The following is a 16879-nucleotide window of genomic DNA, read 5'->3' as shown; positions in this document are numbered from 1 at the left end:
ATTTGTAAGCGATCGTGAAATCGTATTCCTGCAGACAAAGATTCCATTGTGCCAGTCGCCCACACGGTTCCCGTAAATTGGCTAACCAGCACAACGAATGATGGTCGGTCACTACCTTGAAGTGGCGTCCGTAAATGTAAGGCCTAAATTTCATCGTGGCCCATACAACAGCGAGGCACTCTTCCTCTGACGCAGAGCAGTTGACCTGAGCGCGGGAAAGAGTGCGGCTAGCGTACACTATCACTCGCTCTGTGCCCTCTTGTTGTTGTACGAGGACAGCACCAAGACCCACGTTGCTGGCGTCAGTATGAATTTCAGTATCAGCGTCTTGGTCAAAGTGAGCGAGGACTGGTGGTGTCTGCAAACGCTCCCATAGTTCAGACAAAGCTGCGTCCTGTTCTTCCTCCCAGACGAATATCTTCACGAGTGAGTCGAGTGAGCGGTTCAGCAATCCTAGAAAAATTGGCTATAAAGCGGCGATAGTACGCGCAGAGCCCTAGAAAGTGACGCACTGCCTTCTTGTCACGTGGAACAGGAAACGAGGTCACGGCGGTACTTTTGTCAGGGTCTGGTCGAATACCATCCGCACTGACAACATGGCTGAGAAGCTTAAGTTCCTTGTAACCGAAGTGGCGTTTTTCTGGCTTCAGTGTCAGATTAGCAGAGTGGAGCACTTCCAGCACATTCTGCAGACACTTCAGGTGCTCCTCAAAGGTGGCAGAAAACACGACAACATCATCGAGGTAAACTAAGCACGTGTGGTACTTTAGACCGGTAAGAACAGTGGTCATCATTCTCTGGAATGTCGCAGGTGCAGAACAGAGGCCGAAGGGAAGCACTTTGAATTCATGTAGGCCATCCGGTGTAACGAAGGTGGTTTTTTCACTATCTCGTTCATCAACTTCGATCTGCCAGTAGCCACTTTTCAAGTCGTCGATGCGAGGCAGCGGATAGACATCTTTTTAGTCAGGCTGTTAAGTTTCCTGTAGTCCACGCAGAAGCGCAGTGATCCATCTTTTTTCTTCACGAGCACGACCGGAGATGACCAGGCACTTTTCAAAAGTTGAATAATGTAATCTTGCAACATCTCTTGGACTTGAGCATTTATAACGTGACGTTTCTTTGCCCCGCCGCGGTGGTCTAGTGGCTAAGGTACTCGGCTGCTGACCCGCAGGGCGCGGGTTCGAATCCCGGCTGCGGCGGCTGCATTTCCGATGGAGGCGGAAATGTTGTAGGCCCGTGTGCTCAGATTTGGGTGCACGTTAAAGAACCCCAGGTGGTCTAAATTTCCGGAGCCCTCCACTACGGCGTCTCTCATAATCATATAGTGGTTTTGGGACGTTAAACCCCACATATCAATCAATCAACGTGACGTTTCTTTGTCGAAACCTGGTAAGGGTGTTGTTTTATGGGTGAGGCGTCGTTATACACAATTATTCGGTGTTTGGTGATCGGTGTCTTCTGACGAACCTTCGAGGTGGACGCAAAGCACTCTTTAAATTGGTATAGCAGTTCACGTAGCTCTGTCTGTTGTTGTTCCGAGAGGGTCGAGTTGACATCAACTTTTCCAAGTAGTGAAGTCACGTCGCTTGGTGTCGGTCGAAGCCCGTCGTTGGCTGATGTAGATGCGAAGCATTCAGAAACGTCTGCGATAAGGTCGGCGAAAGCGATGGCGGTGTCACGAAACAGGTGCCGGTACTCGTTACTGAAATTAGTCACAAGTAGGGCAGAGTGTCCGTCATAAAGCGTGACGAGGCTGCGTGTAGCGCAGACACCTAGCGCGAACAAAAGCGTCAAGTTGCCTTCGGCGACAACCTCACCATCCCGTAGCTTGTCAGACACCACATCAACTAGGATGCTTGAACGCGGAGGCAATGGGATGCTGTTGACATAAACGCGAAGCATGCTATCACAGATGTCGTCAGGCTTGTCGGAGGATCCAGCTGTCGAAAACGTCACGGTACGCTTATGAAGATCGATAATAGCGCCGTGCTCCCGCAAAAAGTCAACTCCGAGGATTAGGTCTCCGGAACAGTCACAAAGTACGAGGCAGCTGGCGAGAAAGAAACGTCCCCGAATGTTCACTCTGATAGTGCACATGCCGATTGGGGTGACTACGTGCCCGCCGGCAGTACGAATTTGTGCTTCGTACCAAGGCGTTACAACTTTCTTTATGTGCGCTGCTAGTTGCCCGCTTATGATCGAGTAGTCCGCACCTGTGTCCAATAATGCAGTAACGTCGTGGTGACCATCGACTACCACATGTACATCCAGAGAAAATCTGCTTCTGGCTTTTGTCACTGTCGTCGGGGAATCGCTCCGTGTCCGTGCTTGTGTCGGTGGGAGGCCTTGCTTGCGTCGAGTGTCTGCGGCCTCGCTCCCGAAGGCCGCTGTCGTTAGTTTTCCCGCCTAGGGCTTGGCTAGCGCGCCAGCGCCGCTCCCGGGAGGCTCCGAAAATTTGAAGATCGCCTTGGGGAGGGGGACCGCGACTGCCGCCGCAGTGGCATGCGCTGCTGTGAGAGGTAATCTTCAATAGCTCTCAGTCTTTCACCAAATCTCGGCTGTGGTGCGTCGACGGCAAAACCCTGTAGTCCGAGGCGACAATAGGGACATTCCCGGTACACATGTTCAGCTTCACCACAGTGGTAACACAGTGATCGTCTGTCCGGTGTGCGCCATATGTCGGATTTTCAGGGAAGCGGCTGGCGATTTTCTAAGTGCTGAATTGGCTGCAGCGAAGGAAGTGCATCCTGAGGCATAGGATTAACGAAGCGCGGTGAAGGAGGAATATATCGGCTTACAGCTTCTGCGTATGATGCACGATGTGGCTTTGCCGGGACAGGCGGGACATAGCTGGAAGGCGGCACTTGGAGAACTTGTCGTACTTCATTTCTGACAAGGCTGCAAATAGACCCTGCAGTAGGTTGGGACTGCACTGAATCTTTTGTAGTTCATCGCGCACCACAAATCGAATGAGATCGCAAAGAGACTCGATGTTGATGTTGCTTGCCGCACCTCCGATCTGACCTATTGACGAAGTGGCACTCACTTGCCGGTCGTGCACAGTAGAGCGCTGCTGCAGCACTTGCTCCATGGTGGTGGCTTCGGTCAAAAATTCTGCCACGGTCTTTGAGGGACAGCGAACAAGGCCAGCAAAAAGCTGCTCCTTCACTCCTCGCATTAAATGACGGACCTTCTTTTCTTCTGCCACGTCGGGGTCAGCTCGACGAAAGAGGCTCGTCATGTCCTCGACGTACATCATGACGCTTTCATTTGGCATTTGGAGGCGCGACTGAATCGCTCGCTCGGCTCGTTCGCGGCGATCGTGATTGGCCCAACTTGCCAGCAGGTATCGACTAAAGATGCTCCACAAGGGAAAAGGCTCACGGTTTTCGTACCAAGTACGAGCGCCGTCCTCCAAGCTGAAATACACGTTCCTTTTTTTGTCGAAGTCGGTCCAAGCATTGTAATCCGAAACCCGTTCGAACTGAGCCAGCCAGTCTGCGACATCCTCCAAGACGAACCGCGGAACACCTTCGGCACACGTGGCTTCCACAGCGTATGATGCGTGGCTGCAGCGATTTCCTGTGCATTGGAGGCTGCAGCGCCTTCCGTAGCGTTCGGGGGTGTGACAGACGTCATTTCAGGAAGAGGTCCATGCTCAGGAGGTAGTCCTCGGAGTCTTCGTCTTGAGCGGTGGACAGGTGTTGTCACTGCAGGTACAGGGCTACCTGGAGGCGTTTGGAACATCAGCTGGGGGTTACCCTGCACCTCCACCAGTTGTCACGTGCTACAAAAGGTCTTCAACTAGGAAGAACTGAGCCGGCGGGGAGATGCACCGAAAACTGGCAAGATGGCTGCTTTAATAATCAACAACTAGCCAGAGCACGCGCTGCCCCAGAACATCGTCTTCCATTCTCGCGGGCAGCAATGGCTTACGCTTGCCGTAACTAGCGGCCAAGTGGCAATATTCTCTCCGATCTCATTCTTTATAACCGTTGAGTTAATAAATCTGATTCCTCTTCCTGTATTTATTATATCAATGCACTGTTTCATATTACCTGACATAGATGCACTGCCGCAACCTTTGTTCTTTATACATGTGATAGCAGCAAGCTTTCAACATCACTCCATGCATCAGAGCTTACAGGGTTTGATAATTCAACTTTGCTCTGTTGCAGCAGCACATAGGTGAATCAGCAGGATCAATATATTAATGTAAGTCAGTGTTAAGGGCTTTTATCTTTTCTATACCCACTTAAGCCAAAGGTCTGCTTCTACCAGCATGAATACTTATTTCGCACACGCATTGCATATGCTTGTTTGTTAATTTATGTGTGCACATGCCTGCAAAAAAACCATTCAGCCTCGTTGTGTAAGCATAAGTTGTGTTTGTTTAATTAGGTATGCACAAAATAACCATCCACACAAATTTGTGTTAATATTTTCATTTCACTGCTTCTCCTATGTGCTTCTGCAACTCAGCAAAGTTGGATTATCAAATTCTGTAAGCTCTGAGCCATGGAGTAATAATGACGGTGCAACATTTGTTACAGACTGTGCATTCATGTTCAAGACAGAAGAAATACTATCCGCGCTAAAACTATTGTTCATATTATAAGGGGGTTTATTGACTAAAACCAACTGGCTGGTTTCAGGGGCGTCAGTCCCTGTCACGGGCTCAGCTCTTCGTCGTCGTCTTCTAGCGGCTTCGACTAGATACTGTCTCCCTCTCTCTTCCCCACTGCACTTGCCCCGGTAGTGAAGAGGAGCCATCCTGGTGACTCACGGCGAAGCAAGTACAAAGGGCTTATATTAAGGTTTTAAGCGGCTGATGTGGACTGTCTTACGACCACGGCATCGTCTGTCATTGGCAGGTGTCACTGGTTCGACGACGTAGTTGACCGATGATGTGCACTGAATGAAGCGGTACGGACCATTGTACTTGGGTGCAAACTTTCAGGAAAGGCCGGGGAACTGGAATAGAACCGAAAGCCATAGAAATAAGTCTACAGGGAAGCTGTGAGCAGGCTTGTCTTGGTCAAGCCGTTCTTTTTAAAGATCTTGTGCAACAGACATAAATGAACGTCCTGATTGGCAGCACTCTTCGACACACTCAAGAAGTTCTGAGGCTAGGTGGTATTCTGAAACATCTGGGCGGTAAGTAAGTATCGTGTCAAGCATAGAAGAGGGCTCACGTCCATACAGTAGAAAAAAAAAAAAGGTTAAAACCCAGTAGTTACTTGCGTGGCTGTATTATACGCATATGTCATGAAAGGGAGCACCAAGTCCCAATTAGAATGGTCGGAGGATATGTACATAAAGAGCATATCACCAAGCATGCGGTTGAAGCACTCTGTCAAACCGTTTGTCTGCGGGTGATAGCTCGTAGTGGTGCGATGAATAATATTGCACTCACTGAGAAGCTCATGGACGTTTGTGATAGAAACGCATGCCCACGGTCGCTAAGCAGCTCGTGTGGCAGGTCATAGGGAACGACAAAGCTATGCAAGATGAACAAGGCGACATCATGAGCAGCAGCGGCTGGAAAAAGCAAAGCGGCGGTTTCAGCGTAACGGGTGAGATGGTCAACGGCCACAATAATCCAGCAATTTCCAGCAGGAGTACAAGGTACTGGGCTGTAGAGGTCGATGCCGATTCTATCAAACGGCCGAGCTGGACACGGCAATAGTTGTAATTCACCAGAGGCATGACAAGTTGTTTTCCGTCGCTGACACGCAGTGCAGGAACATATGTACTTGCGAACGTACAAGTACATTCCACGTAAGAAGAATTGCTGGTGAAGCTGGTTGTATGTTTTCAAAATGCTAGCGCGGGCATTTTGAGGGTCTGCGTGGAAGTATGCGCACATGTTGGAGTGCAAATGGCGAGGTATAACAAGAAGCTATTTTTTACTATCCGGCTGATATGCGAAGGTACAACATGGCATCTCGTATCGCATAATGGGGAACTTGTCGACGTAGTACATGAGGTAGACGCTGGTGTGGTGTCACCAAAGTTGAGGAGAGAATGTTGATGAGCGAGGCTTTCCACGAGTCCTTGCACTGTTCTGAACGCATGTCAGCGGTATCGATGTTGTTGATGGTAGCTTCGGCAGAGGAAACAGGTGCAACGGCTGAAGGAAGGGGCGAACGAGAAAGAGTCTGTGCGTCAGTATGCTTGCGGCCTGAGCGTACGGTACATGACGTGAATATCAAATTCCTGTAAACGTAGCGCCCAACATCCAAGCCGGTCCGAAGGATCCTTCAATGAAGCGAGCCAACAGAGTGAATGATGGTCGGTAACGACATCAAATGGGCGTTCGTATTATAAGTAAGGACGAAATTTTTGTTATGCCCAAATAATGGCCAAACATTCCTTTTCGGAAACCAAATATTTGTGCTCTGCCTTGGTGAGAGCGCGACTGGCATACGCAACTACATACTCCGAGAAGCCAGGCTTGCATTGAGCAAGGACAGTGCCAAGTCCTATGCCACTGGCATCCGTGTGCACCTCGGCTGGAGCAGTAGAATCGAAGTGGCCTAAATAGGTGGTGAAGTAAGGAGATGACGCAATGTCGGGAAAGCATCATCGCATGCTGGCGACCAATCAGAGAGGTGTCCTTCGCCAGTAATTAGCTGTGTGAGTGGTGCGATTATCGAAGCAAAGTTCTTCACAAAGTGGCGAAAGTATGAGCACAGTCCAACGAAGCTGCAAAGTGCTTTCACAGTCTTAGGCTTCGGGAACTCAGCGACAGCACGAAGCTTCTCTGGGTCTGGGAGGACGCCGCCGTGTTTTGAGATAACGTGGCCAAGTATTGTGAGCTTCCGAGCTGCAAAGCGGCACTTTTTGATGTTTAGTTGAAGGCCTGCGCTCGTGAGGCAGCTCAAGACTTCGCTGAGACGATGACAGTGGCTGTCGAAATCAGGGGAGAAAAAACAACGACATCGTCCAAGTAACATAGACATGTCTTCCATTTTAGCCCATGCAAGACGCTATTCATCATTCTTTCGAATGTTGCTGGCACATTAAAAAGGTCGAAGGGCATTACATTAAATTTATATAACCCATCGGGCGTCACAAAAGCAGTTTTTGGGCGATCTGATGGTGCCATGGGGTCCTGCCAATAATCGGACCGGAGGTCTAGTGATGAGAAGAATTCGGCACCTTGCAAGCAGCCCAGAGCATCATCAATGCGCGGCAAAGGGTATATGTCTTTAAGCAAAACTTTGCTTAAACGGCGGTAATTGACACAGAAGCGTATCGAGTTTTTTTTTTTTTTTTCTTTACAAGCACCACAGCTAGGTGAAGACCAGGGACTGCCGGATGGGCGAATGATGCCATGTTGAAGCATGTTGGCCACTTGCTCGGTGATCACACGATGCTCAACAGGAGATGCACGGTAGGGACGCTGTCGCAGAGGTGCTTGGGAGCCTGTGTTAATGTGATGGACAACGGTGTGCGTTCAGCCTAAGGACGTTTGCTGGCAATCGAACGAGCCACGAAACTGGTGAAGAAGTTCTAGAAGCTTCTCGTGGTGTGGTTCTTCAAGTTCGTGATCGATTAAGGGGCCAAACAAAAATAATGTTTGTGTGAACAGGCAAACGGGCAGATGGTGTCAGTGAATTAAGCTGCGAATCACTTTCATCGTCAAGGCCGACAATGGAAGAAACGTCTAAGTCTTGGAGTGTTCCAATACATTCTCCGTGATGCAAGGTTGTGGGACACAGCAAGAGATTCATGACAAAGAAATTGGTAGCGCTCGCCGAAATATCTAGGACAGGGAATGGCAACGTGAGGCACCTGCGGCGTTGGAATCTTTGGGAAGGCGTAAACAACACTGCAGACTTAGACACATTGGCACAAGACACGGGAACAAAGGCTGCGCTAGTCGGTAGTATGTCGATGTCGTCGGCGACAAACAGCTTGTTCAATGCAAGTTCCGGAGACGAGGCACACAACACAGAGTAGGCCACTTCAGCATGAGCACAGTCGATAACAGCATGATTAAGAGACAGAAAATTCCAGCCGAGGATCGCATCATGAGAACACACCTGCAGCACAAGAAATTCAATGGTATACAAAACATCTTGGATGAGAACGCGGACGGTACATGGACGGTATATGGTCCAATATGGTGAGCACTGACAATATGGAGGGACAATCTCTTTGGCATAGTGGTAACCTTTCGAAGCAGGCGGCAAAGTTTTAAATCAATTACTGAAATGGCAGCACCAGTGTCCACAAGCGCAAGGGTACGGCAATCATCCACAAAAACGTGGATGAGGTTTGTCGGAGAAATGCGAGGACTTGATTCTTTCGACGATGACGCAGTTCGTGCCTCGGGAACTCTGGCATCTAGTTTTCCGCATCTGAAGGGCAGGGTCGACGGTGCATAGGTGACCAGGAGCGACGGCGGGGAGATGCATATCGGTGACTGACTGAGGGGGAGTGGTCGGGTGAAGAAGATACTTGTTGACGTTCTGTGTCGTTAAAGTGCCGAAAGTCGTGCGATGATCTTACATGGTGTCGCTGTGAACGAGAGGGCGGTGGCCGCAGAAGCGAGCCACATGTCCTACGTACCTAACTACAAAAATAGCAAATCGGGCGGTTGTCCGTGGTGCACCACGAATTCGGAAACGCCGCGAGTGGTCGGCTGAACAGAGCCGGTGATGATCGAACAAGGAGTGGGGAGGTAGCATAATTGTGCTGTTGAGATGCTCTGGTTGCAATGACTTGCGCATAATTCAAGGGTACAGCCTCCAGAGGTGGTGAACGAGCGAAAGGCAAAGTGTCAGCTATCTCATCTTGTATGACGTGCCTTATGACTGGGGCCAGATGATCTGGGGCCAGAGGATGCGTTTTTGCTGGTTCGGACGTGCTCGATAAAATGGAGAGCTGCCTAGTGACCTCCTCACGCACAAACTGCTTTATGCGAGCCAACATGTCATTCTGGTCTCCGAGAGTCAAGGCCGCGATTGAGTCACGCTGTTCCAGAGAGCGCCATGTTTAGGCGCGTTGCTTGCACAATTCATCAAAACTCTGGCACGAGCTGACGAGATCAGGTATGGTTTGTGGGTTCTTGGCTAACAACATTTCAAATGTGTCATCAGATATGCCCTTGAGGATTTGCTTGACTTTGTCGGCTTCGAGCATCGCTGGGTTTACCCGCTTGCACAAGTCAACAACGTCTTCAATATAACTGGTAAAGGTCTCTTCTGGCTGTTGAGCGTGCCCACGAATTCATTGTTCTGCACGGAGTTTTCGCACAGCAGGGCGGTCGAAGACTTGCGAACAGGCGGTCTTGAACGAATGCCAGCTGGCAATGTCGGCTTCGTGATTACGCAATCAGAGACTAGCGACGCCGGACAAGTAAAAGCTTACATAGGTCAGCTTAGCTGCATTGTCCCACTTGTTCGCTGCGCTCACCTTGTGGTAAGTAGCCAGCCACTCCTCAACGTCTTGGTCGTCAGTGCCGCTGAAGATCGGTGGGTTACACAGTGGCCACAGGCCAGGACATGCAGAGGCGGGAACTTGGGAGGTACCTTGGGTGGAGGGTTCTCCAGCATTGCTGGCACTGGAGGTAAGGTGCAGATTTGTAGTTCCAGCTTCGAAGACTACCCAGCACCTCCACCAAATTTAAGGGGGTTTATTGACTAAAACCAACTGCCTGGTTTCAGGGGCATCAGTCATTGTCATGGGCTCAGCTCTTCGTCATTGTCGTCTTCTAGCTGCTCCGACTATATACTGTCTCTCTCTCTCTCTTCCCCACTACAATATGTATGATTAAAGTTACTAGGAAGAGTGTAGCCAATATATCACTAGGACATGTTATCCCTCTTTTCTTAACCAATCATGGGATAGAATAAAGGTGAACGGGCATGATCATCATGAATGGTGTGACTAACCTAATGCATCATATGCCGACATCACCAATGATGATCGAAACTCAGTTGATTGCAAAAACAGTCAACTCTCTTTATGTTTAATGTAGACATGCCGTAACATTCTTCTGATCTGCTTGGTGTACACCAAGAGACTTTTATGATGTACACCATAATGTGGTGGTGTACACCATTTTCGTGTACACCATTCTGACATTTATGAGAATGGTTTGGTAGCGGCGCTAAATTCTGGCAAGCACCTCCTATTGGCTCTGCTCATAGTAGAGTGCACAAAGCAACAACAAGACTCCCTGAAAATAATATAAGTTTATACCATTACAAGATTGCATGTGTAGTATGTATCACAGTATAAATATCCTGCCTGACAGTGCTTGTAGAACAATCACTTGTAAGGGCTCCATGATATGACAAATGTGCAGAATGTCTATATGTCTAGCTTCCCTCCATTATCATTAGCACACATGCATGCTAACATGAGTTTTGCTTTGACATTACTTTCTTTACTTATTTATTTTACTTTTTCGGACAATACAATTACATTGCCCACGGTCAGGAAAAAAGGAGGTGGTTTGCCTCCTGACGAGGTTGTGCTCGCGCTGGGCTTAACAGCGGTAATGCTAAATAGACATTTACAGTTGAAAAGAACATTCCATATACAATCGAAAAAAGAAGTTATTACATGAAATATACATATTCACAAAAATCAGCCATCAGATTGACAACAGAAATCTGCACTAGAAGATGCCTAGAACAAGTCATACTATTTGACACAGTTGCCACATCTGAGCACAAGGAGGTTAAAAAGTAAATAATAATAAGAAAATCATGCGAATACACTTACAGATATATATACACACATACATATATGCATATACACACCAATATATATATTTACATACATCAGTGCATACATTCATATATATATATATATATATATATAAATATGAAAGTAGATGCGCTTTCACATAACAACTGTTTATTGTGCCGACGTTTCGACAGGAACCCTGTCTTTTTCAAGGCATATATATATATATATATATAGTCAAGTAGATCCTCCGTGAGCGATCACAACCTGGTTTATTTTGACGTTTCGGCCTAGAGTCTGGCCTTCATCAGGATTGAGTGTACAGTTTGTTGGTGCTCAGCTTTATACAATTTTAAATCAGAGGGGGAAAAAGGGGGGGAAGAAAAGAAAAGAAGAAAAAAAAGAAAAAAAGGAGAATATAAGGTGGACTCCCCCGGGTGCCCCTTTCACTCTTCCTTCCCCCGTCATCTCTCTCCCTTTTCTCCTTTTCACCTTTAGGATGTCTGCGGTCTGTGTATCCTTCTTTTCACTAACGCATTGTTCCCAACCAGACGGCGCCTCCAGGCTCTGGCAGTTCGGTGTGGGGGAAAAAGAGCTTTTTTAAGAAGTTTAAGCCTCTAACTACTCAGCGCCCCGTCGACATCTCGTCGTAGAAAGAGGGGCGCCACGTATTGCCGCAGAGGCTGGCAAGTTGGTGCAATGACAATTCTTGCCCGCTTCTCAATTACGTATGCAGTTGGCGCCTCCTGACTGTGCACAGGGTTGCTATTGGGCATGTCGTGTTTGACACAATTGATTGGATTGTGACGTAAAAACAGAAACAGACGACAGCTGTACTTAGGAAAAGTAGTTACACTTGGAATTATTTTGAGTTGTCCAGTGCCCTTCGCCGCTGCAGTGCCGTGCACTCAGTTACTTTTTTCATTATTGCCGTTATTGTTTTCTAGTGCTTTAATTGCTTTAATATATATATATATTACATACACACATACATATATATACATACATGCACACACATAGATACACATTGTGTGGGAGACTACAGCCTAATCAACTATGCACATGGAGGCGGAAATGTTGTAGGCCCGTGTACTCAGATTTGGGTGCACGTTAAAGAACCCCAGGTGGTCAAAATTTCCGGAGCCCTCCACTACGGCGTCTCTCATAATCAAATGGTGGTTTTGGGACGTTAAACCCCACAAATCAATCAATTAATCAACTATGCACAAAATATCAATTTATCTTGAATGTTAAAGAAGGACCGAGTTTTTAACTTGACATTTCTAGAGTTGGTGCATGATCATGCTAATTAAATTCTTTCAGGGTGCTGATTGCATAATTTTATGACTTGGTAATCAATCTCCTACATACCATAATTAGTACCTTCATTCTTACATTGTTCACGTGTTGGGACTAGCTTAAATTTGATTAAAAAGTAACGCCTAAAAATGAATGGTCATCTACGAGGTCTAGCATAGAATCACCATAATACAGTTTCATGTTGTAATCTATATATATATATATTCTTGGGATGGGAAAGCATGACCTTCATCTTTTTAACATTTATTTTTAATTGATTAGAAGATACCTGAAGATTAAGTTCAGTCAACCAGTTGTCTGACATCGCCTCTAGCTCCATCAAATCAGCCCCAGAAAAAAAAAACACTTGTGTCATCGACATACATTAAGACCTCGCCAATAAAATGGATATTAATGATGTCATTTACATATATTATAAATAGTAGAGGGCCTAGTAACAGAGCCTTGAGGCACCCCATACTTGATTACAGCTTTTTCAGATTTAGTGTCTGAGAGACAAATGTATTGTAAACGATTCTGCAGATAACTACGAATGAGATTTAGAGCTTTACCTCTACAGCCATAGGCTTTAAGTTTATGGAATAAAGTTTTGTGTTTGATGGAGTCGAAAGCTTTCTAAAAATCTAGATATATACCTACTGTAAATAAATTTTTTTCAATGCTTTTGGTCATTTTATCTTTAATCCGCACTAGTGCCTTTTCTGTTGATTTTTCCTTTTGAAATCCAAATAGTTGCTCTACAATAACATTCTTTGCCAATAAAAATTTATTAAATCATGTGCACAGGATTTTCTCAGCAACTTAAGAAAATAGTGATAGCACAGATATTGGTCTATAATTACCCAACACATGAATTTTGCCATCTTTATGAACTAAAGTCACACGAGCAATTTTAGCCTATCAGGATAAATACGAGATGATATCATTTCGTTGAAAATGTGGGTTAATGATTTTGCAATGGCATATGCAACATCCTCAACTGATAACCCTTTTATGCTGTCTTCCCCTGCTGCTGAGTTATTTTCAAGGGAACCTAGATATGATGTTATTTCATCTTCTGAAGTTGGAGGCAGGAACAGCGTGTCTTTTACTGCACTATGCATGTACGTCATACAATTTTGCTCTGGGTGTACAGTATGGAAGGGTTCAGCAGCGCCAACGTTGATAAAATAATCGTTTAATAAGTAATAATCGTTAACAAAGAGTCACCAGAGTATTTTACACCGCTAACTTCTATTTCCAGTGGTACTCCTTATGAAGGAGTGCTTGTTAGTTCACGATAGATTTTCCATGTTCTGTGGCTATTCCGGGCAACACTTTCAAATTTGCATTCAGAAAAAACAAGTTTAGCTTTCTTGAGGTCAGAATTTAACCTATTTCTAAACTTCTTAAATTCCTACAATATTTAAAGATCAGGTGTTTTTGGAAAATTACTGAATATTCTTTATTTCTGTTTAATAGAATAATAAAGGTCGCTCGTGATCCATGCCTTCGGGGCCTTTCTATGCTTGACGACTGCTGTCAAGGGAAAAGTGGAATTATAACTCGACACGAATATTCACGAATATTTCATATGATTTAGACGAACTATGCTCTGAATACACCGCTTCCCAGTCGGTGCTCAAGACTAGAGACTGAAATAAAGTGATGCTGCGTTAATTTATGTATCTTGTAGTGAACAATTTTTTTTTTTCGAAGAGTTATGAGTTGGAAAAATTTCAAGTACAGATAAATGGGCACTGATATCTGTAGCTAGAACGCCAGAACAAGTTTCAGCCTTTGGTACACTTGTTAAGCAAAAATCAATGAGCGTATCACTGTGCCCGGTAACGCTCGTGGGTTGGTGAATTAGGTTATCGCAGTTGTTCGCTAGTATAACTTCAAGTAGCTGAAATTTTGCTTGACTATCGGAAAGCAGGTTTACAATAAAGTCACGAACTATAATGACGTGCCAATTGTTAGCGTTGGTGTGATGTAGTAGTTTTTCAACATAGTCAAAAAATTTGAAAGTACCGCCCGAGGTGGATGGTAAAGAACAAGTATAACAAAGTTGCGGCACACAATAGTGACCATTTCAAAATCATCGCACATGTACGTAAACTCCATTAGGGTGTAGAAGTGATTATGCTGGTGAACATAAAGGGACACACCTCCGCCCCATCTCTCGAAACGAAACAGAAGCATGCTTATAATCGACAAAATTGTGCACATCTACGTCATCTGAATACCAAGTTTCAGAGAAAGCTAAGAAATCATAGGAACAATATAACTGAGATAAGTATGCCTCAATTTCTACATGTTTGTTTCTCAGGCTTCTCTCATTCATGTGAAAAAGTGAAACGTGTATTTTATGGAAGCACTCCTCAACTTGTACCAAGCTATTGAAATGTTCAGAAATGAAGTGAGCAGCCATGATTTACTAGTGTCATCGCTTGCTTACTGTTAATGGGTGTTACGTGATTCTAGTCACGTTATCCTCGATTGAGATTTATATTGCACGCATGTCATGCTGTTTGCGCACAAAGATTCTGCCCTCTGAAGTCCAGACAAATTGATAGCCTTTTTTCCTTGCTTTTTGTTCGCATTCCAGATCAAAATATATGCCCACTAATTCAAAATATATGCCCACTAGGCTTCACATTGTTGCCTATTATTCATTAAACTGGCAAAAAAGTTCTGTAGAAGCCTCCAAGATTGAAGAATTTTTTTGTCAGCTGAGGAGCTTTCTTTCTGAGAAATTCATATCAATTCCCTTTTTAGTGTTGTGATGCAAAACGAATAAATGGCAATTTTGGCTCCTTTCGTTAATTATCAAATTGTAGAAGCACTATGACAAAACCCCATTTCGATTGTGCATGGTTTGCACTTGTTGGCAATTTTCAGGACAGAGTATGTCACACTGGGAGGCACAAAGCAGCTTGGAGATTGGAATATGGCTGTCTCGCAGCATGACAGGGACTACATATGGAGCACATGTACTGCAGTGCTTCCAAGTCTAAAGGTATGTTCACTTGCATAACTGTTTTAGTTGCATTGTAAACTTCATGTTTTAAACTTCATGTGAACTTTATATTGGGAGTAAATATCTTCGTGAATGCTTACGCATGAATGCTAGTAGCATGCCTGAGGATTACCGTGCTTCTTAAATGTTTGTACTAGGCTGACAGATGACATAGATTTGAGTGGCAGTTGGGAAGCTTCAAGGTGGTAGTCCCTTTCCAGTAGTAACCTCTCCGCTTTTTAGGCATTGTTTGCTGATGCATTGTGCTTGCTGCACTCAGTGTAAAATTTCAATTGTGTGATTTTGGAAAGCTTAGCATTTCTGCTTTCCAATGACACCTGGTATTATTGCTTGGTCTGAAGCGTTACTTACCATAATAGCAATGAAAGTAGTGTGAACAACAATAACAGTTTTTGCTGTACAAGCATCTATTTGTACTGCTAATATGGTGAAAATGTTCAGCATAACAGAGCAAAATTTACTGTACTTTTAGACAAAGTGTTACACAAGGTTTCTATGAAGAGATATTGCATATAAATTAATTAGTAACTTATTTATGGTGGATCCAAATAAAAATAGACACAATAGTAAAAATGTGTAAATGAATATCTTTCTTTCTTTTCAATGTAGAGTTAGAACATTTAGTGGTTCTAGAATAGACCAGGATGTTTAGTGAACTAGAATAGACTTATTTTACAAGCAAAGTTATTTTGTACTCTGACAAAACCATAATGAATTATTACATCAGTGGGACAGTTTATGGCTTTACTTGGTCATGCATTACCAATAAAGCAACAAATATATTCAAGCTGAAACTCGGAACTGCTATATAATCAAGCAGTAGGCCCTTCTCTAGAATTTTACGAAAAGAAAATTTTTATGTCTTTATTAGCGAATCAAGAGGACAGCAGTGAATTTTGGTAATTTTTCTGCTTGCCAGTTTCGTAGAGACTGGCTTTTTTTTCCTTTTAGGTGATAATTCATGAGTATTGCACATTAGTAAATGCATATTTTGTCTTGTATATACTTGTGCTCACTAACTCGGCCACACACTGCTTGAAATAAAATGTTTTCGGTAAATCATAAATTTTTATTGGTGGTAGCATTATCTATGAAAAAGAAAATCAAGTTTCGTGTGAGTTCTAATGTTCGTCTAATGTAACGCCACTAAACGTTATAAAGCTGGTAAAACGGGTATGGATTATTTCTCCAGGCTTCAGTGTTTGCCTCAGTAGCTAAGTCTAATCGCCGGACCTAACCAACACTAACTGTAGAAAGAAAAGGGCTTAGTTACGTACCCTTTCCGCTTGCATTATGTCAACCGATGAGTTGGTCACACCAAGCGACAGACAATTTAGGTATGCCGAAATATTGCACATTCGTCATGCATCCGCAAAACTGGCATTTCCCGGCGCGTCTTTATCTATGAGCATCTCTTCGCTCTCTAGTTGCTTGTACTTTGTGCATTTCTGCGAGTGTTTCTGTGTCTGTGAGGTTTGAAATTGTGAAGGAAGGACACTGACATGCCGTGCAAACGCTTTCTGCCACAATGACGTAGCAGCTTTATCGGGAACACCATGATGCTTTGCTCAAGTTCCCAAGGGTAGAAACACCCCAAAATGCTTGGACATACACTACGCCACAGGAAAACCTTTCGGTCACCAAAAATACTACAGTGTAAACCTGCAGAGCACTTTGCCGTCTGCATGTACTGACTAGCACTGGGAATCGGTAAGCAAGCAGGTAGATGCATGACATTCCAGCTGCATCTTTGTTGTAAGCAGCGAAGTTCTGTCAACGATGCAGAATGTCCATCTGATTCTGGTCTACATTTCAAGATATGCAGTT

At 44.9% G+C, this 16879-nt stretch overlaps 1 protein-coding gene across 3 annotated transcripts in view; it reads left to right on the top strand.

The window, feature by feature from the left end:
• LOC119177257 (D-aspartate oxidase) overlaps nucleotides 1-16879 on the top strand; it is a 60234-nt gene that overhangs the window by 33252 nt on the left and 10103 nt on the right. For all 3 annotated transcript variants that reach the window (XM_075878339.1, XM_037428699.2, XM_037428698.2), the window contains one exon: nucleotides 14914-15031. In XM_075878339.1, coding sequence (XP_075734454.1) covers nucleotides 14914-15031 — 118 coding nt within the window. The remainder of the gene's footprint in view (nucleotides 1-14913; nucleotides 15032-16879) is intronic.

This window comes from Rhipicephalus microplus, chromosome X (genome assembly GCF_043290135.1).
Source record: "Rhipicephalus microplus isolate Deutch F79 chromosome X, USDA_Rmic, whole genome shotgun sequence".
NCBI classification, from domain to species: domain Eukaryota; kingdom Metazoa; phylum Arthropoda; class Arachnida; order Ixodida; family Ixodidae; genus Rhipicephalus; species Rhipicephalus microplus.
The sequence above is the reverse complement of the archived record's forward strand: the minus strand, read 5'-3'. Positions and strand labels throughout refer to the sequence as shown.